Below are 23,229 nucleotides of genomic sequence, written 5' to 3' on the forward strand. Positions count from 1 at the left end.
AGATGACAAAGAGATTGATGAAATGTATGATGAGATAAAAGACATTATTCACATAGTGAAGGGAGACGAAAATTTAATAGTCATGGGTGACTGGAACTCGATAGTAGGAAAAGGAAGAGAAGGAAACGTAGTAGGTGAATGAAATAGTGAAGGTAGCAGAGGATTAAGTAGGTAAAAAGACGAGGGCTAATAGAAAGTAGAAATGTTGGAACACGTGAGGCAATACTGACCCTACGACTTATCTTAGAACATAAATTAAGGAAAGGAAAACCTACGTTTCTAGCATTTGTAGGCTTAGAAAGCTTTTGACAATGTTGACTGGAATATTCTCTTGCAAATTCTAAAGGTGGCAGGAATAAAATATAGGGAGTGAAAGTCTATTTACAATTTGTACAGAAACTAGTTATAAGAGTTGAGGAGCATAAAAGTGAAGCAGTGGTTGGGAAGGGAGTGAGACAGGATTGTAGCCTATCCCCGATGTTATTCAATCTGTATATTGAGCAAGCAGTAAAGGAAACAAAAGAAAAATTCTGAGTAGGAATTAAAATCCATGGAGAAGAAATAAAAACTTTGAGGTTCGCCGAAGACACTGTAATTCTGTTGTTTGTTGTTTTTGGGGAAGGAGACCAGACAGCGAGGTCATCGGTCTTATGAGATTAGGGAAGGACGGGGAAGGAAGTCGGCCATGCCATCCTGCCATTTGCCTGGAGCGATTTAGGGCAATCACGGAAAACCTAAATCAGGATGGCCGGACGCGGGATTGAACCGTCGTCCTCTCAAATGCGAGTCCAGTGATTGTAATTCTGTCAGAGACAGCAAAGGACCTGGAAGAGCAGCTGAATGGAATGAACAGTGTCTTGAAAGGAGGATATAAGATGAACATCAACAAAAGCAAAACAAGGATAACAGAATGTAGTCGAATTAAATCGGGTGATGCTGTGGGAATTAGATTAGGAAATGAGACGCTTAAAGTAGTAAATGAGTTTTGCTATTTGGGGTGCAAAATAACTGATGATGGTCGAAGTAGAGAGGATATAAAATGTAGATTGGCAATGGCAAGGAAAGCGTTTCTGAAGAAGACAAATTTGTTAACATCGAGTATAGATTTAAGTGTCAAGAAATCGTTTCTGAAAGTATTTGCATGAGTGTAGCTATGTATGGAAGTGAAATATGGACGATAAATAGTTTAGACAAGAAGGGAATAGAAGCTTTTGAAATGTGGTGCTACAGAAGAATGCTGAAGATTAGATGGGTAGATCACATAACTAATGAGGAAGTATTGAATAGAATTGGGGAGAAGAGAAATTTGTGGCACAACTTGACTAGAAGAAGGAATCGGTTGGTAGGACATGTTCTGAGGCATCAAGGGATCACCAATTTAGAATTGGAGGGCAGCATGGAGGGTAAAAATCCAAGAGGGAGACCAAGAGATGAATACACTAAACAGATTCAGAAGGATGTAGGCTGCAGTAGGTACTGGGAGATGAAGAAGCTCGCACGGGATAGAGTAGCATGGAGAGCTGCATCAAACCAGTCTCTGGACTGGAGACCACAACAACACTGACAAGCAGTATTCCAGTACTGATCGAACAAGGGTTTTGTAGGCAACTTCCTTTGTTGATGGACTACATTTCTTGTGGATTCTTCCAATCAATCTCAGTGTGGCATCTTGCAATTCTTTTTATGTGGTCAGTCCCCTTCAAACTGCTCCATACACATACTCCTAGATATTTCACAGAAGTAACTCCTTAAACTGATTCTTATGCAGTTTTGTAACCATACACTAAAGGGTCTTTCTGTCTACATATTCACAATATATTACATTTGTTTATGTTGGGCGTCAGTTGCCAGTCCCTGCACCGACCATCGATCCTCTGCAGGTCTTCCTGCAGTTCACTACAATTTTCTAGTGTCACAAAATTTCTTCACATCAAAATCCTTTAAACATACATCAACAACAAAAATATTATGTGTCATTACAGCATGAGACTGAAATGGGTTTAAGTTTGTTTTAATTGACATTCAGATTCACCAATGCATTAACTCAGAGCAAAGGTACAAATCAACGTCTACATGCCTTATCCAACAAAAATAATTCAGTTGAGTTTCAAACACAGCATCAGAGCTCTTACATGCTACAACGGTTAAGATTCATACGGCAGACTCAGCTCCAGATATTGGCAGGTACATCTTACTTACCTACATTTCTCTCTATCTATGAATTATGTACACTATGAGCATCATAAAATCTCTACAGGTTGAGACACATGTTACTGAAATACAGGTACTTACTTCTGATCATCAATTTCTTTTTCTGACGCGACATCAAAAGGCACTGCCACAGGAAGTTCTGTTGTATGCTGTAGAGCTACAGACATCTGAGGCCCCAGTTCTTCGTCCCAGACCTCTGCCGGTGGCCTGGGTTCGACAGGTGGGGCCGTGACTGTCGCTGGCTCTGGCAGACAAAGAAAACTACTTTTTAGGCCTACTTCAAATGACCATTTGTATAAAGAGGGCACACAGTTTAGTATGTTACATTACCACATGCATCAGACAGACCAGTAGATAGTTACGAGTATGAAATTCCTGCGGACAGGGTACACTGAAAAGCTAATGAAACTGATACACCTGCCTAACATTGCGTAGGGCCTCAGCGAGCACGCAGAAGTGCCAAAACACGACGTGGCATGGACTCGAGTAATGTCTCAAATAGTGTTGGAGGGAATTGACACCATGAATCATGCAGGGCTGTCCATAAATCTGTAAGAGTAAGAAGGGTGGAGATCCCTTCTGAACAGGATGTTGGTTCAAATGGCTCTGAGCACTATGGGACTTAACATCTGAGGTCATCAGTCCCCTAGAACTTAGAACTACTTAAACCTAACTAACCTAAGGACATCACACACATCCATGTCCGAGGCAGGATTCGAGCCTGCGACCGTAGCGGTCGCGTGGTTCGAGACTGAAGTGCATAGAACCACTTGGCCACACCGGCCGGCTGAACAGGATGTTGCAAGGCATCCCAGATATGCTCAGTAATGTTAATGTCTGGGCAGTTTGGTGGCCAGCGAAAGTGCCTAAGCTCAGAAGAGAGTTCTTGCAGCCACTCTAGCAATTCTGAATACGTAGGGTGTCACATTGTCCTGATGGAATTGTCCAAGTCCGTTAGAATGTGCAATGGACGTGAATGGATGCGCGGATCAGACAGGATGCTTACATACCTGTCACGTCAGAGTCATGCCTAGACGTATCAGGGTCCATATCACTCCAACTGCACACACCCCACACCCTTACAGCGCCTCCATCAGCTTGAACAGTCCCCTGCTGACATGCAGGGTCCATGGACTCATGAGGTTGTCTCCATACCCCTTGATGTCCATCAGCTTGATACAATTTGAAATGAGACTACTGCGACCAGGAAACATCAACAGTCCAATGTCGGTGCCGATGGGCCGAGGAAGGCTTAAAGCTTTGTGTCGCACAGTCATCAAGGGTACATGAGTGGGCCTTCGGCTCCAAAAGCCCATATTGATGATGTTTCATTGAACTGTTCACATACTGACACTTGTTGGTGGCCCAGCTCTAAAATCTGCAGTAATTTGTGGAAGGGTTGCATTTCTGTCCCGTTGAATTTCTCTTCAGTCATCATTGGTCCCATTCTTGCACGATCTTTTTCTGGCTGCAGCAATGCTGAAAATTTGGTGTTTTACCTGATTCCTGATAGTCATGGTATACTCGTGAAATCGTCATACAGGAAAATCCCCACTTCATCACTACCTCGGAGATGCTGTGTCCCATTGCTCATGTGCCGACTATAACACCATGCTCAAACTCCCTTAAATCTTGATAACCTGCCATTGTAGCAGCAGTAACCGATTTAACAACTTGTTTTCTTACACAGGTGTTGCTGACCACTGTGCCGTATTCTGTCTGTTTACATATCTCTGTATTTGCCCATACCAGTTTCTTTGGCATTTCAGTTTATACGCTTCTAATACTAGGCAGCACAGTTGTGAATTTTATACGAGAAACACCTAATGAATTTCTACTCTGCAGTAGAGTGCTGATCTTAAACTTCCTGGCAGATGAAAACTGTTTGTCAGTGGCATATGTAAATGATAAGGAGTTACAATTCTCTGTGAGATGCAGTAGAGTCACACAAGTGTAACAGTGATCTTCACGTTTAGCGCTGTTGCCGTGCCTGGTAAACTGTATACAGGGCATAAACAGTGTCAGATGTTGAGTGATTTCTGTGAAGGACACAAGATGCCTCGAACTTGTGTGAGACAGAGTTATCAGCATTTGATACAGTAATGCCCAACTCCCTTACATTTGCATTCCATTGTGTGAGGTATGACTAATACTGTACTTGAAAAGATTATTGCTCTTGTGTGAAAGTATACTGCTACTTACAACACAAGAAGATTTTCTGATGCACTTCACTTCAGGTAATTTTTTGCTGCAGCCACATTGAATTTTACACCCAATGTGAGACCCATAGTTTCTATGAACACTTGTCCAGGGGTAAATTGGTAGTACCACGTCTTTGTGTAGACTTTCTTATCTGTATTGTTAGAATGTTGCCTAGGCATTCACTTTCTCACTGCCCCTACAAATGTTATGAGCTATTGCTACTAGGCTGAGTTTTAGGGACAACAACATGCCAGTCTTATTTATAGTGTGTTGCGGTAGTAGTGAACCTGATTTCCAGAAGAAAAGTTCTCAGTTAATGTTTGAATTTTACACTGGTAACTAATATTCACTGCACCCATATATCTTGGAAGCATGATCCATTGTGCAGATGACTTTGCAGTTTTTGTCATTAGCATAGACATTTTGTTGTCATTCATCATCATTATAGCCCCAGCTAACTAGACTAAACCAAGAGCCTCAGAATAACTATCACTCGGCTTAGGCACAGTTTTGGCATTTCAAGATTTCTTATCATGATGGGTGCATTCCTGAGTCAGCCCTTTCTTCATCTGAGCATACTTAATTAATTTTTGAGCACCTTTCCTTTCTCCTGTCTCCTATTATAATAAAGCTTTGGTTTGCATCTATTTTTTTATGTTTAGCTAACACCTTTCAGCTATCAGCGCTCTACAATGTGGCTCTCAGTCATTAGCTGACACTTCTGGAACACCTCCTGTTTCTGTCCATCTTGATCCAAGGTTTGATGTGACTTTCCAGTCCCTTCAAGCACCTGTATGTGCTACGGCTTTCTCCACATGCTGTCCTCCCCCTTTTTTTAAAATCTCCTCATGATTTTTTTTTTAAGTTAAAAAAAATGAGTTAAAGGTACAGAACTCCTAAAAAAAAAAAAGTTCCTTTGTCTCACTGCTCCTGTTTCAGTGGGGAGCCAATCCAAATTCTAATTTCTTCAAAGAAATTTACCTAAAGGACCAATGATCTGTTACAGAAGTGGTCAGTCACATAGGTTTCCTACTGTTGGAAACCATGTGAGAACAAGCATTAAGATCCATAAAGAAATCAAAAGCACTGACAATTTTCACTAGAAAGCCACAAGTGACATAATTGGTTTTTAAATCAGCTGTTTACAATTCAGCAAACACTTAGCATTAATGAAAAGTTCACATTAACATAAACCACAATGGAAAATTCAGGATGAAATAATGACAATATTATGAAATGTATAGATTGCTACTCAAGTGAGCAGCAATTTATCCTTCTCACACTATTATCATAAATCACTACAAAATAACAACAGAGTACTTACTCTTCTTGCGCTTTGGCTTCGATCTCACTGGTTTCTGTACCACAATTGTTCCCTTTGCGGAAAACTGCTCCAGCATCCTGAGGAAGATGTGTGCAGTCACTACCAGGTCTCGCAAGTAGGCCCTGCAAACAGACTGCTATAAATTGCTGGCCCTTTTCACACACTACAAAGAATGACATACTGTTATAAAGTATGGCTGAATATAGTGAGTTGCAGAAGTACAGACTACAAGAGAAGTTTGCAAAAAAACACTAATATCAGAAAGGATCTAAGGCACGGATTTTGTCTTTCGCCCCTAATGTTCTATCAGTGAAGCAATAATGGAAATGTAAGAAAGGTTCAGAGTGGGATAAAAACTCAGGGTGAAAGGAATTAATAACACGGATTGAGAGAAAACTGAAGGGAGACAAAAGTAATAAGCAGTAGCAGAATTGAGACTACTGATAAACAACATCAAACTCCACCCAACAGTTCCCACCCCCTCTGTCCTATCATCTCCTCCCCATTCTCATCTCCCACCCTGTTTATTTGCTGCCCCTAGCCAATACATCTGCTCCTCTCCTTTTTTGCTCCATTTTTCCCAGCTCCCTGCCACACAACCTTCTGACGCTGAGCCTGTTGGCATTCTAGGCCCTGCACACTACACCTGAAAGTGTTTGTTTCTCTCCCCAGACCCGTACACTACTACCCCTTCCCCTGCCTCTTCTCCACACTGCTGCTTGCCTCCCACATGATAGATCTATGAATTGTGCCTGTCTGCAACCTAACATGTCTTCTTTATGGTAAGCAGCCATCTGTCTTTTCCTACATTGTTGATATTCCTACCTAGAGTTTCCATTGTTTGAGTGGTGTTTAGAGTGGGTTTGGGTGGAGCAATATCATTCACTGTACTCTTAAGCTCACGTTCCAAATTTTTGCCTAAAAAATTGCGCACTTAATTCATATTGTGCTGTTCACAGACTCAAGGTATGCTACAGTTATTTGCAAAGGAAATACAACACACAAGGTTTTAAGCACTATACAGTTACAAAAATAAACTTGCTAATGACTTACTTTATCTCTTAAATACCGTCAGCAATCAACAAAATTCTTAGCAACTTAATAACAGGACATGTTTTGTGCTCTTATCTCCTGTAATAAATCTAGAAACTCTCACTAGGCGGTACCATATATGTTACCACATTCTAGTGCGGTCTAGTGAGACATTTACAACCCTAACACGATTTTCCTCTATCTGATACAATCGCCAATGCCAGAAAGTCAAGGAACTGTCTTCAACACTATCAAAACATTAATATTAAATGGCATTCAATGATACACTGAAGCATAATACAGATCTACTGAGGCAGGGACTCGATAATGAAGGTTCAGTGTATGCAAGGTTCCAGTGTATGCGAGAAAACATGTGCAGGCTGTTAAAGAGTGCTGAGTGAAGGTCTAAATCAAGAGGCTCAGATGGTTCCGTGACCGTGTGGGCTGCAGATTCCGTGACTTGCGCCATAGGGTGGTTGGGTTTCGGGTTCTGCTGAGGTGCTCAGGAGTCCACTACATACCGAAGACTACATACACAGGTAGCAGGGGCCGTGTGGCGTGGACTGAGTGGTTTTTTAGGTTAGAGGGTCTTGGGAAAACACTAAACGGGTTTCAGTCACAAAGGGTGCAGGCCAGGCACAGGAAGAATGTAGATACAAGAACCTTTCGTATAACAGCTGTAAACTGTCATCACTGTGTTATCAGAGTTCCAAGCACCGATGCTCAAATTGTTATACGCCCTGAAAGCTGGCTAAAGCCAGAGATAAATTCAGCTGAAATTGTTGCGAAGAACCTAACGATGTTCTGGAAGGATAAATTAAGCACAGTTGACAGTGGCATTTTTGTTGCTGTTAGAAGTAGTTTTCTTGTTGCAAAATTGAAGTACATAGTTCCTCTGAGTTAGTATAGGCAGAGGTCATTCTTGGCAACCAGAATAATATAATAATTGGATCCTTTCACCGACCTCCCAACTCAGATGAGACAATTGCTGAAAGGTTCAAAGGAAACTTGAGTTTGATTTCAAACACGTACTCAACTCATACAATTATAATTGGAGGTGACTTTAATTTACCCTTCAGATGTTCACGAAAATACACGTTTAATTCAGAAGGTACGCATCAAACATAATCCAAAATTGTTCTAAAAGCATTTTCTGAAAATTATTTAGAGCAGTTAGTTCATGAGCCCACGTGAATAGTAAACAGTTGTGAAAACGCACTTGACCTCTCATCAAAAAATAAAACTGAGTTGATAACGAGCATCAAAATGGATACAGGGATTAGTGAACACAGAATTGTCATAGTGAGATTGAATTTTGTAACCCCCAAATCCTCCAAAAATAAACAAAAAATATATTTATTCAAAAACGCAGATAAAAATTCACTTGACATCTTCCTGAGAGACAGTCTCCAGTCCTTCCAAATTAACAATGCAAGTGTAGGCCAGATATGTTTTGAATTCAAAGAAATAGTATTGGCAGCAATTGTGAGATTTATGCCGAATAAATAAACAAACAATGGAGCTGATCCTCCTTGGTACACAAAAGGGGTCAGAACACTATTGCAGAAACAACGAAAAAAACATACCACATTTAAACAGGCACAAAATCTCAAACATTGGCAATCTCTTATGGAAGCTCAAAATTTAGCTTCAGTGCGAAATGCTTGTAATAGTTTCAACAACGAAACTTTGTCTCCAAACCTGGCAGAAAATCTAAAGAGATTCTGGTCGTATGTGAAGTACGCTAGCACCAAGACAGAATCAATGCCTTCTCTGCACGATAGCAATGGAGATACTATCGAAGACAGTGTTGCTAAAGCAGAGTTACTAATCACAGCCTTAGGAAATCCCTTCACCAAAGAATATGAAGTAAATATTCTAGAATTCGAATCAAAAACAGCTGCCAACATGAGTACTGTAGAAGTAAATATCCTCACAGTAGTGAAGCAACTTAAATCACTTAATAAAAGCAAGTCTTCTGGTCCAGACTGTATGCCAATTAGGTTCCTTTCAGAGTATGCCAATGCAATAGCTCCATACGTAATAATCATATACAACCGTTTGCTCGACGAACGATCCGTACTCAACAACTGGAAAGTTGCACATATCACACCAATATTCAAAAAAGGTAGTAGCAGTAACCCACTAAATTACAGGCCCATATCATTATCATCGATATGCAGCAGGATTTTGGGACATATATTGCGTTCAAACATTATGAATTACCTCAGAGAAAACTGTCTGTTGACATACAGTCAACACGGATTTAGAAAAATGTCATTCTTGTGAAACACAACCATCTCTTTACTCACCTGTAGTGTTGGATGCTATTGACAAGGGATTTCAAACTGATTCTGTATTTCTGGAGTTCCAGAAGGCTTTTCACACTGTACCACGCAAGCAGCTTGTAGTGAAATAGAGTGCTTATGGAATATTGTCTCAGCTATGTGACTGGATTCAAGATTTCCTGTCAGGAAGGTCACAGTTCGTAGTAATTGACGGAAAGTCATCGAGTGAAACAGAAGTGATTTCTGGCGTTCCCCAAGGTAGTGTTATAGGCCCTTTGCTGTTCCTTATCTATATAAACAATTTTGGAGACAATCTGAGAAGCTGTCTTAGGTTGTTTGCAGATGACGCTGTAGTTTATCAACTAGTTAAGTCATCACAAGATCAAAACAAATTGCAAAATGATTTAGAAAAAATATCTGTATGGTGGGAAAATTGGCAATTGACCCTAAATAACAAAAAGTGTGAGCTCATCCACATGAGTGCTAAAAGGAATCCATTAAACTTCGGTTACATGATAAATCAGTCAAACTTAAAGGCTGTAAATTCAACTAAACACCTAGGCATTACAATTACGAACTTAAATAGGAAGGAACACACAGAAAATGTTGTGGGGGAAGGCTAACCAAAGATAGCGTTTTATTAGTAGGACCCTTACAAGGTATAACAGATCTGCTAATGACACTGCCTACAGTACACAGTTCGGTCCTCTTTTAGAATACTGCTGCGTAGCGTGGGATCCTTACCACATAAGATTGACGGAGTACATCAAACAAATTCAAAGAAGGGCAGCACGTTTTGTATTATCGCGAAATGGGGGGAGAGTGTCACTGAAATGATACAGGATTTGGGATGGACATCACTAAAACAAAGGCTTTTTTTTGTTACAGAGGAATCTTCTCACGAAATTCCAATCACCTACTTTGTCCTCTGAATGAGAAAATGTTTTGTTGATGCTGACCTACATAGGGAGAAACTATCACTATGATAAAACAAGGGAAATCAGAGCTCGCATGGGAAGATATAGGTGTTCATTCTTTCTGCGTGCTATAAGAGATTAGAATAATAGAAAACTGCGAAGGTGGTTCGATGAACCCTCTGCCAGGCACTTAAATGTGATTTGCAAAGTATACATGCAGATGTAGATGTAAAACCTTAGTCTGAATGAACTGAGCCTTCAAAATGCCCAAAGATGTACTGTGTACAAACCATGCCCCATAATCTCTGCTAAATGGAGCTAACTGGGATTTCAAGCTGCAGCCTTCAGAGTAGCTACTATCGGTTCAAAAAACATCATTCGATATCAACAGTTATAAAAATGTTGACTACCATTATTTAAATCCATGAGGGATGTATATGAAATGCATCCTGATAATTTCAATTCTGTAATCCATTCATTACTGAGAAGTGTATTTTAATATATCTTTTGCAGTGGCTCCATCTCAGAGCCTTTAACTATAAGCTTCGTCTGACTAGTTTTCTATGTGTTTATTTCTTTTTGCATCACATAACAATCTGTTTTTCACTGCCAGTATGATCTGATTACAAACCTATTGCTGGTAATTCAAGCTTGTTGCCTAGGTCAGAATCAACCAGTTTAAAAAAATAAGTACTAACATGAACACATCATTGGCTGCTATAAACCATTGCTACTTCACCATATTAATTTCCATGATCACTCACCAAAGATGTTACTGATATGTACATCAAGCTAAGTGCGTGGACATTCCTTCATACACATTTACAAATTTTGTATGATATAGCCAAGTTACAAGAAGCCATATTTTTATGTGGGTTTCCATTGCTTAATCCATGTGTGTATCTTGATCAGCATTTTTAAATGATAATAAAGCCGACGAAATAATACACAGCTTTGAAAGCAGACATACCTTGACATTTTTGTTTCTGAGAAATTAATCAGCAATGTGAAAATGAGCTCTCGGTATTCAATGACATAGAAGATATTGCTCTTTATGACTCTTGAGGAGTTCCTCACCACTGCATCGTCAGACTTGTCCATGGCTATTAAGGTCATCAGAAGTTCCTGAAACATGTAAAAATATGATTTTAAAATTACTGAACATTATACTACTAATGCTAGCAATAATACAGAAACTATACATATGACAACTGTTGAAATGTGTATGGTCACATTCAAAGCAAGTGAAGGTCAGTTCCCCACAACAATCGATAGAACTGGACATATCTTTTGAAGCTGCCAGTCCATTACCTGATGCCAACAGCTGCAGATGACGAAAAATAGAGCAGACAGTAATTCAACAAACCACAGTATAAATTAACCTGCACTCATTCTCTGTAGGCAGCTGCATGATGTATCGTAGAGAGTATCTTGTACTAGTATTACTGGCCTCTTTTCCAACCATTTCTCAGGTGTTGTTAGAGTAGAACAATTCATAACGGTTACGACAGTTTTCCACAGAATTGTTCTTTCACCTTCTCTTTCAAGAACCTCCTAATACGTTATCTTGTTGGTCCGCTCCATGTTTTTCATGTGTTCATAGCACAGAGAAACACTCCAAATATTTTTTCCAAAGGCTTTTCCAAACTTTAGAGGCAATTATATTGTGACACTCCACATCCCCTCAATGCCTGACCAATGCACATTTCACTTGACCTGTTCTACTTTGTGCCTCTACTTTACTGTGATTATCTCTGGTAATATTCCTTTAGAGGTAAGTAAATCAACTGATCTCCCCGACGACAATAGTACAATCATATGAGGCATCAAACAAAATATGTGACCACAATGACGATTTCTTGGTAAGGATGATGTAGCACATTATTACGAATGGAGGATTTATCAGCAGAAGTGTAAGTAACTTCTGTTGTGAAATTTTTGTTTTTCTTACAGAGTCTTTATTTATTCATCAACATCAACTTTATTTCCTGCAAAGTAATCTCCCTCTGCTGTTTACAGAGCAGATCAGTTCCAAGAACACGTATGTCACATCTTATAACATTGCTTAAGAATGCAGAACTTATACCAAATGAGCCAAACAGCAGAAACTGAAAGTATATTTTTAAAAAAAGGCAGCAGGAATGATAACAGGTTTGTTTGGCTTCCACGAGCTCAAATCAGCACATATCCCACAACAGAACGAAAAATCCACTCTGGAAACAATCCCAAAGGCTGTGGTAAGCCATGTGTCCAAAATATCCTTATTTTTTGGAGTGCTAGCCTGGACAAGGGATTCAGGAGAACTTCCGTCAACTTTGAAAAGTACATGAAGAGATACCGGTGGACATAAATCATGAAAAACCTAAATCTGGATGGCAAGACAGGGATATGAACCATCTTCCTCCAGACTGCAAGTCCACCCAAATCCAGCGTGCTAACAACTGCACCGCCTTGTCCGGTTCGTCATTTAAAAGTTGGTTCTAGGCTTTCACAGGATAGCTTGGGTTTTACTTCAAGTGTCTGCCACCTCAGATCTTTCAGGATCCCTGTGACACACTCCCATGGGTCAAACAAATCTGTGACCATTTATGCTGCCCTTGTACGTATACATTCAATATCACCTGTTAGTCCAATTTGGTATCGATCCCACACACTAGGATTGGGTCGCATGACCATTTTGCATGCAATCTCCTTTGTAGACTGACTGCATTTCCCTGGCATTCTACCAATGAACTGCAGTCAACATCCTGCTTTACCTATAACTGAGCTTATGTGATCATTCCATTTAACATACCATGTATTTGTCCCAACAGATCTTAACGTCCATATATTTGTACGAGTTGGTCAATTTCAACTCTGACTCATTCATGTTGTAGTCATACTACATTTTTCCCTCTCTAGTGAAGTGCAAAATTTTACATTTCTGAACATTTAAAGCAAGTTGCCAATCTTTGCATCACCTTGAATATGTGGTAGACTTCCCAGCGGTTTTTACAGTTCAGTTATAGAGTTCATTTCCAATAATAAAACACATCTTTTTCTTTCTTTCTTTCTTTGAGAAAGAGGGTCAACAACTTAAGTATGGCAGTATTAATATAACTGTTAAAATGACACTCTTACTGAGTCATACTTATTAAGCGATTCTTACAATCCATACCAGACCCTGTTAAATTTTTACTGTAGTAGGGTACATGAACTGAAACGTGAGTTTTAACCATTCATCTCATTTTTGGATAACAATGAGAAAACTGTTTACCCGTAATTCACTAACACACAATATTTTTCTTCTTACTGTTAACATTTCTGTAATTTAAACAAACCAATGGCATTCGTGTCTTGTCACTGTAACAGGCAACCTGAAAGCTGTCTCAAAACTTAATTCATTATAGACACAAATACAGTAATGGAAGCAAGCAGTAGTTGTAAATAATTTAAGGGTAAAGGGAACAACTCAGCGAGTAGAAGAGGCAATTGGCTGTCATCAGACACCTCAACAAGACTGGTATCTTTGCTTGTTTTTGGATGAATCTTTTTTTGAGCTGTAGAGAAAGAGAAAGGGGGGAGGAGGGGTTTGTGTGTGTCCGAAAGCTAGTAAATTTTTCAATCTTGTTAAGATGTCTGTCAACAACTAACTGCTTCCGCTATTTGATGAGTTGTTACATGTAATCCTAAATTATGAGTCACACGCATGGCTCATTGTGATTAGGGTATTACTCACACATCTGCAACTTCTTCATTCAACAACATACTGTCACAACCATTCTGCACTACAGCCATGACTCATTAACAGCTCTGCCCATGGTTGGAGTTACTTGAGGTTGGAACTTAGTCATTCCTTGGGTACCAGCTAATATGGGTGGACTGCTGAAGGCAGTTGTTTGACCGCACATGCAGTGCCACCGCTCCAATGTAGAACCAGTATCATATTAAGCACTGTGAGTGTGCCTGTGTGTGTTCTTGACTGCAGGCCGGTATTAGCATATTATACAAACATACATGAAAATGAAGTATAACAATATTTTATTTAATCTGGTGTGCAGTTGCATGAGGTCATCAACAATGAATAAAAATCAAGTTATCCAGAGATACTTTTCTGTAAGAGACTAAAGTAATAGAATCACACAGTGCAATAGTTGTGAAACACTGCGTTACAAGACAACTGTGAATAACCTGAGAAAACGCCTGGTGTAAAAGTATCTAATATAATACAAGAAGTACAACTTTGCTTCCGTCGTTTTTTCCCCAATACTGAGGGTTTAAAACTGGTTACACATGCATCATTCAAAGTATTTTCCATCATTGGCCACTACTTTCTCGCATCTTTCAGGCAGTGTACGATTCCCGCGTCGAAAAAATTGTTCATCTTTTGAAGCAATCCTCGAATCGATTCAATTTGTGACTTCTTCATGAGATTGGAAGTGTTGATCAGCCAGGCCATGCACTATTGATTTAAACAGGTGATAGTCAGAGGGAGCAATGTCTGGAGAATACGGCGGGTGGTGTAGGACTTCCCATTTTAACGTTTCCAAGTACGTTTTGACCTCTTTTGCAACATGGGGTCGAGCGTTGTCATGCCGCAAAATAACTTTACCGTGCCTCTCGCTGTATTGCGGCCGTTTGTCTTTTAATGCTCTGCTCAAACGCATTAATTGCGTTAGATAACGAGTATCTGTGATTGTTTCACTTGGTTTTAACAGCTCATAGTACAAGACGCTGAGCTGATCCCATTAAATGCAGAGCAATTATCTTGGAGTCATGAATATTCGGTATGGCCGTTGACGTGGAAGCATGACCAGGATATCCCCATGATTTTTTGCGTCTAGGGATATCGTAATGAACCCATTTTTCGTCCCTGGTCACAATGCGATGCAGAAATCCCCGTAACCCTCCGGCAAATGACGAGAATTTGGCTCGTAAACTGAAATTTTCAATCAAGAACAACTTTATGTTGCACACACAGCAATGTCTCCAATTCTGCATCTTTGACAACATTCTCTCTTCCACCACTATGCCGGTCTACAAAGTTAAAATCACCGTTCTTGAAGCATTGAAACCACTCACAACATGTTCTTTCACTAATAACGTCCTTACCATATGTACTTGAGAGCATACGATGAGACTCGGCCACTGTTTTCTTTATATCGAAACAAACAGTAACACCTCCCACAAATGAAGAGAATTGGGCTCATAAACTGATGTTATCAATCAAGAATGAGGTTATTTTAACCGAGGTTCAAGCTAACTGCCTGACGTCTGCGATCTGTTTCTTTCGACCGCTACTTACCTTACTTGCCACCTATCGGCAAATGGCAGAAGCAAAGTTGTACACCTTGTAGAAATGTGATGTTAAATCTTCTATAAAATAAAATTCAATATGATTTCCATAACAACATAAAACACTCAGAAAAAAGTGCTACAGTAATGTGAATATTTCGCTAGTTTCAGTGTTCTTCACGGCCAATGTGTAGAGTGAAAATATTTAATAGGTATGTATTACTTGGTTGGAAATGGATCTCTGTAATCTAGTTTATCCTATCCCCTCTACAAGCAGTCAGCAATGCGAATGAGAAAAGCAAGTATGCTCTAAGGCCGAAGTATCCATTCACACTGTTGTAAACATTTTATTGATGGCTCATACAACATCCTTGCGTTGATGTACAGGACAGAATAATTCTCTAATGCGAAATCAACATTCCTCAGAGCTGCACATTTAGACATTTTACATGGGAATAAATGAACTGCCAATGCAAACAGTTGTACTAACCTGGTAGGCCTTCAGCGCCACATGCATACGGCGAGACCAGAGTGAAATTTTCTTCTTGTCGCATACCATGTTGGCGTAGCAGCTTTCCATCTGGGTTTGCACAAAGTGGAATGTTTGAACCGACATTGTCTCACTGCACAAACAGAAAAAAATGTGGTTTAGTAATGGTTTCATATAAAATGTTTCAAAACTCTGTGAATCAGCAACCGAGTTGCTGATGTAAGAAAGCATGTAAATCACACATAGTTTAATTTACTGCAAAGTGAAAATTCTTCCTGGAAACACTTCCACAGACTACATTTAAGCCATTTCTCTGTGATATCCTTTCTCCCAGGAGTGCTAGTCCCACAACTTCCACAGGAGAACTTCTGTGAATCCGGAAGGTAGCGGATGAGGTACTGGTGGAAATAAAGATGTGGGAGTACGCCGTGAGTAGTGCTTCGGTGGCTCAGCCAGTACAATATTTTTGTACAAAAAGTAACATTTCGGGTTTGAGTCCCGATCCCGTGTACAGTTTTAATCTGCTAGGAAATTTGTAACCTATATTTAATGCAAAATTTAAACATCTACAGTATGTAATGTGCACGTCAGATATCCCATTCCACAATGAGCACTGATGTGAAGTTCTACTGCTGAGTTTTCAGAAAACATCTCTAAAAGTTCAGATACTTGTTCAATTTGTAGCATCCTGCTGAGCAAACTGAAAGTACACGTGACACTAGAGTGTGAGATGTATAGCTAAAAACAACTGTATCCACAAAAAAAAAAAAAAAAAAAAAAAAAAAAAAAAAAATATATATATATATATATATATATATATATATATATATAAAAAAAATAACTAAATAATGTTATATAAACACAGCTCCTTTTTAACATATTCACAAATATTTTTTGTTTCTCCTACAAGATATAGCACCTTTACTGTATCGACACCTGAATTGTCAATAAACAGCTTGAAACAAGGTTTCATTCTATTGCTTGTTGCAGGCTGTTCTATATTTCAGCACTTAGCCACAACTCCCCTTCTTCACATAAATAATATTATAAGCAAGATCATCACATATGGGAGTCTGCTATGTAGCTAATATAAAAATATATCTATAACAAATGATCAATTAACTGACAATATGTCTAATATGGAAAGAGAGCCAAGTAGTAGCAGAAACACAGAACTACCTTATAATAGGCTCATAAACAAAATACAAAGCTCTATTTGGCCCGATATTCCACTTAGACATCTCTCTCATTATACTTATCTTCAGATACGCTTGGTAGCAAACTTTCACTCAGTACCGTTCTATGACATAATCAGCTAAAATTTTTCAGAATATAGAATATATAGACTCAGAGATGTACCGGGTTGTTATAATAAAACTGACGGTGTTCCGAATTCTGCAGTATGGACTGTATACATCGCAGGATGCTGAAATGACATAGGTACGTTCGTTAATTGGTGCGCTCGAAGATTACTCTTAAATAATAATAGGCCTAGTTTCTGGTACCAGGTGAAAATACGGGGCTGTAAGCAGTCAGAATTGGGTGTGGATGCAGGAAAAAGGGAGGAATGATCAAACAAGTGATCACGGTGCTTCTGGGACATTTATTAGGATATGGTCACAAGTTATAAGATGTGTTCAATATAGTCTTCCAACTCAGCAACACGCTGCATCCGTAACACAGTATGGTTGACAGTTGCTCACAGCATACTGGGTGTAATCAGAGCGATATGTCGTCATATGCTATCCTTCATATCAAGAAGAGTCAGGCTACATCCCTGATAGACACAATCTTTCAGATTTCAGATATCACCACAATCAAAAATCACATGCATTGGTTAGAGATAATGTGGTCATTACAAAAGGTTTCTTGAAGTGAATTTTTCACCTGGCAAGTAACATGCAGTGTTGCCCCATCTTGCACGAAATAGTGGTGTGGACACAGTTCCATTGTTGCAAAGCTGGAATTAGATATAGCACAAGGAGGTAACATGAAGATGTCGCTGTACATTTAACAGACCCACAAAGTGTCATCTCCTCAAACAAAAGAGGACCGTGAATAAAAGAGCTTGTGAAACCACACCACACATCCACATAAGCTCTGTGCAGTAGATGTTCCTGTACAAAATGTGGCAGAGTAGAATTCCATATGCGACAGTGCAGAGTAAAATGTGCCTTATCTGTCCAGAGAATATACCCTGACCATGTCAACCATTTCCCTGTGTGCCAATAAGGAAGGGCAAAGTCCAATGTTGCAGGCTATCTTGGGGCTTCATTTGGTGCACATTCTGAACCTAGTGGGATATCAGTGTAAAAGAGTTGGAAAATCTTCTGAGCTGTTGACCAGGGATGAGAGCATTTCTGTGACACAGCTCACGCACTGGCTGAAGTTAGTTGTGTGCTACTCAGTTGGCTATAACAACAACTTCAACAACAATTGCCATGGGAATCGACCACCTTCCTCTCCCTGTTGTAGCAACTAATTCACCTGTATCTTCAAAATTCACCATCATATTCTTCAGCCCTTTTACTCAAGTGCGGCCCCGTCACAGTGTCCCTGCTGTCGACATTCCCGTAATGTAGCGCTGCTATTGCTGCCGTACTGATTAAAGAACTTTACCAACAGCACACTGTCTTCCTCCTCAATAGCCATTGCATTCCGTATGAAAGACTTTGACCTTCTTAACCCTTTACACCAGCAGACACTTCACAAAAGAAATCGACACACGTCATTAAGCAACAAACGTATACTGACATCAAAACAGGAAACATTTCACATTCTAATTTCTTACAGTACCATATTTACACCTGGTGGCAGAAAGTGGATCTATACTCAACGAGCGCACCTATTAATAAATGTACCCACGATGTTTCAGAGTCCTGTAATGCACACAGCCGACACTGCAGCACTCGGAACACTGTTCATTCAATTATAAGTACCCGGTACATTCCACAATACTCTAAATGTTTCTGTTAAATAGATGTAGATTTTCGTCCGTATATAGACAGCTGATAACAGTCCTTGTCAATTTTTGGAAGAACTGGATATACAAGGAAAGCAGCAGTGGCTTTTTATGAAGTTGTTATTTTGTTCTAATATATCTAGAACTAACTATCACAAATGTCTGTGTAAGTGGATAACATCACCAATACACACACACACACACACACACACACACACACACACACACACACAAAACACACATGTTTTCCCAAAATATTTGTCAAAAGTGAGGTACAGCTGTTTTTGCACTTATTCCATGAATTTCACAGTATACAGATGTACAAGATACATGACAAGCAAAATAAATATTGTAAAGAAACTTCGGGAAGAATTAAAAATAATTTAGGATTCAAAGCAATAACTCACTGAATATAGTAGAAGTGTTGAGTTGTCAACAGGCACAAAAAAAATAATGGGGACTCTGCCTTCAATACTTTTCCTGTTAGACGATTGACTCCTTTACTCCTAAACTTTTAACAGCTTGAATATTTATGCTTAGAACAAGGCACGAAAATAACAGAAACCACAAACACAGTTCTACATCTACATCCATACACCGCAAGCCACCTGACTGTGTCGTAATATTTTCAGAACATAGTTACTTAATAGCTCATGAGTCTTAAAAGGCTGTATGGCCATGGTCGAAGAAACTTTTTGGTTCCTGACGATTTGTCCAGAGTTGCACTGGATGAAACATACATTCTGGAAGATTCATCAGCAACTATGATATCTGGCTGTGAAAGCCTTCACAGTATAATAGTTTTCTTAAGATTTACATAGCATGGCGGAGAGGATAAGCTCATATATTTAATACAAATTTGCCTCCAGGTACTCATCATGTTGTTGTTATGGTCTTCAGTCCTGAGACTGGTTTGATGCAGTTCTCCATGCTACTCTATCCTGTGCAAGCTTCTTCATCTCTCAGTACTTACTGCAGCCTACATCCTTCTTAATCTGCTTAGTGTATTCACCTCTTGGTCTCCCTCTATGATTTTTACCCTCCACACTGCCCTCCAGTACTAAATTGGTGATCCCTTGATGGCTCAGAACATGTCCTACCAACCGATCCCTTCTTTTAGTCAAGTTGTGCCACAAACTCCTCTTCTCCCCAATTCTATTCAATACCTCCTCATTAGTTATGTGATCTACCCATCTAATCTTCAGCATTCTTCTGTAGCACCACATTTCGAAAGCTTCTATTCTCTTCTTGTCTAAACTATATATCATCCACATTTCACTTTCATACATGGCTACACTCCATACAAATACTTTCAGAAACGACTTCCTAACACTTAAATCAATACTCGACATTAACAAATTTCTCTTCTTCAGAAACGCTTTCCTTGCCATTGCCAGCCTACATTTTATATCCTCTCTACTTCGACCATCATCAGTTATTTTTCTCCCCAAATAGCAAAACTCCTTTACTACTTTAAGTATCTCATTTCCTAATCTAATTCCCTCAGCATCACCCGACTTAATTCGACTACATTCCATGATCCTCGTTTTGCTTTTGTTGATGTTCATCTTATATCCTCCTTTCAAGACACTGTCCATTCCGTTCAACTGCTCTTCCAAGTCCTTTGCTGTTTCTGACACAATTACAATGTCATCAGCAAACCTCAAAGTTTTTATTTCTCCTCCATGGATTTTCATACCTACTCCAAACTTTTCTTTTGTTTCCTTTACTGCTTGCTCAATATACAAATTGAATAGCATCAGGGAGAGGCTACAACCCTGTCTCACTCCCTTCCCAACCACTGCTTCCCTTTCATGTCCCTCGACTCTTATAACTGCCATCTAGTTTCTGTACAAATTGTAAATAGCCTTTTGCTCCCTGTATTTTACCCCTGCCACCTTCAGAATTTGAAAGAGAGTATTCCAGTCAACATTGTCAAAAGCTTTCTCTAAGTCTACAAACGCTAGAAACGTAGGTTTGCCTTTCCTTAATCTTTCTTCTAAGATAAGTCGTGGGGTCAGTATTGCCTCACATGTTCCAACATTTCTACGGAATCCAAACTAATCTTCCCCGAGGTCAGCTTCTACCAGTTTTTCCATTCGTCGGTAAAGAATTTGTGTTAGTATTTTGCAGCTGTGACTTATTAAACTGATAGTTCGGTAATTTTCACATCTGTCAACACCTGATTTCTTTGGGATTGGAATTATTATATTCTTCTTGAAGTCTGACGGAATTTCGCCTGTCTCATACATCCTGCTCACCAGATGGTAGAGTTATGTCAGGACTGGTTCTCCCAAGGCTGTCAGTAGTTCTAATGGAATGTTGTCTACTCCCGGACCTTGTTTCGACTTAGGTCTTTCAGTGCTCTGTCAAACTCTTCACGCAGTATCATATCTCCCATTTCATCTTCCTCTACATCCTCTTCCATTTCCATAATATTGTCCTCAAGAACATCGCCCCTGTATAGACCCTTTATATACTCCCTCCACCTTTCTGCTTTCCCTTTTTTGCTTAGAACTGGGTTTCCATCTGAGCTCTTGATATTCATACAAATGGTTCTCTTTTCTCCAAAGGTCTCTTTAATTTTCCTGTAGGCAGTATCTATCTTACCCCTAGTGAGATAAGCCTCTACATCCTTACATTTGTCCACTAGCCATCCCTGCTTAGCCATTTTGCACTTCCTGTCGATCTCATTTTTGAGAAGTTTGTATTCCTTTTTGCCTGCTTCATTTACTGCATTTTTGTATTTTCTCCTTTCATCAATTAAATTCAATATTTCTTCTGTTACTCAAGGATTTCTACTAGCCTTCATCTTTATACCTACTTGATCCTCTGCTGCCTTCACTACTTCATCCCTCATAGCTACCCATTCTTCTTCTACTGTATTTCTTTCCCCCATTCCTGTCAATTGTTCCCTTATGCTCTCCCTGAAACTCTGTACAACCTCTGGTTTTGTCAGTTTATCCAGGTCCTATCTCCTTAAATTCCCACCTTTTTGCAGTTTCTTCAGTTTTAATCTACAGTTCATAACCAATAGATTGTGGTCAGAGTCCACATCTGCCCCTGGAAATGCCTTACAATTTAAAACCTGGTTCCTAAATCTCTGTCTTACCATTATATAATCTATCTGATACCTTCTAGTATCCCCAGGATTCTTCCATGTATACAACCTTCTTTTATGATTCTTGAACCAAGTGTTAGCTATGATTAAGTTATGCTCTGTGCAAAATTCTACCAGACGGCTTCCTCTTTCATTTCTCTCCCCCAATCCATATTCACCTACTATGTTTCCTTCTCTCCCTTTTCCTACTCTCGAATTCCAGTCACCCATGACTATTAAATTTTCAACTCCCTTCACTATCTGAATAATTTCTTTTATCTCATCATACATTTCATCAATTTCTTCTTCATCTGCAGAGCTAGTTGGCATATAAACTTGTACTACTGTAGCAGGCATGGGCTTCGTGTCTATCTTGGCCACAATAATGCGTTCACTATGCTGTTTGTAGTAGCTTACCCGCACTCCTATTTTTTTATTCATTATTAAACCTACTCCTGCATTACCCCTATTTGATTTTGTATTTATAACCCTGTATTCACCTGATCAAAAGTCTTGTTCCTCCTGCCAACGAACCTCACTAATTCCCACTATATCTAACTTTAACCTATCCATTTCCCTTTTTAAATTTTCTAACCTACCTGCCCGATTAAGGGATCTGACATTCCACGCTCCAATCCATAGAACGCCAGTTTTCTTTCTCCTGATAACGACGTCCTCTTGAGTAGTCCCCGCCCAGAGATCCGAATGGGGGACTATTTTACCTCCGGAATATTTTACCCAAGAGGATGCCATCATCATTTAACCATACAGTAAAGCTGCATGCCCTCAGGAAAAATTACGGCTGTAGTTTCCCCTTGCTTTCAGCCGTTCGCAGTACCAGCACAGCAAGGCCGTTTTGATTAGTGTTACTAGGCCAGATCAGTCAGTCATCCAGACTGTTGCCCCTGCAACTACTGAAAAGGCTGCGGCCCCTCTTCAGGAACCACATGTTTGTTTGGCCTCTCAACAGATACCCCTCCGTAGTGGTTGCATCTACGGTACGGCTATCTGTGTCCTTGAGGCACGCAAGCCTCCCCACCAATGGCAAGGTCCATGGTTCATGGGGGGAGGGGGCGGGGGGGTACTCTCAACAGAATGAAAAGTGTGTTTCATTACCATCTCCTTTAGATTCCCCCAGTAAGAATGGTTTTATTTCTAATCAAACAGGTTAGTTTGTTGATATGTAGGCTATCCATATTCCTCAGTCCTTCATAATCTCTGCTCAACCTATGGTTCACCAGATAAGTTTTTGCCTTAGCTTGTTTATGATGGTTGTGCACTTCTCCTTTTGTTCCCCCATACACAATATTGACTAATTCTGGAACGTGAAGATGAAGATCATTTTGAAATGTCTCGTCAGGCTGGTGGGCTTATGGCATTTTCCTTTTGATCTTCAACATTTTAAAAAGATGTCTATTTCATACGGCAT

The 23,229-nt window shown here is 39.7% G+C and overlaps 1 protein-coding gene across 2 annotated transcripts in view; it reads right to left on the bottom strand.

Moving 5' to 3' along the window:
* LOC124552467 (protein timeless homolog) overlaps window positions 1-23,229 on the bottom strand; it is a 480,403-nt gene that overhangs the window by 423,300 nt on the left and 33,874 nt on the right. For both annotated transcript variants that reach the window (XR_006967921.1, XM_047126741.1), the window contains exons 10-13: window positions 15,739-15,871; window positions 10,945-11,099; window positions 5,738-5,859; window positions 2,293-2,455 (exon numbers count right to left, since the gene is read on the bottom strand). Coding sequence is in view for 1 of the 2 variants with exons in the window: in XM_047126741.1 (XP_046982697.1) it covers window positions 2,293-2,455; window positions 5,738-5,859; window positions 10,945-11,099; window positions 15,739-15,871 (573 nt within the window). In the remaining variant the exon portion in view is untranslated. The remainder of the gene's footprint in view (window positions 1-2,292; window positions 2,456-5,737; window positions 5,860-10,944; window positions 11,100-15,738; window positions 15,872-23,229) is intronic.

The sequence above is a fragment of the Schistocerca americana genome, chromosome 10 (genome assembly GCF_021461395.2).
Source record: "Schistocerca americana isolate TAMUIC-IGC-003095 chromosome 10, iqSchAmer2.1, whole genome shotgun sequence".
Lineage (NCBI taxonomy): Eukaryota > Metazoa > Arthropoda > Insecta > Orthoptera > Acrididae > Schistocerca > Schistocerca americana.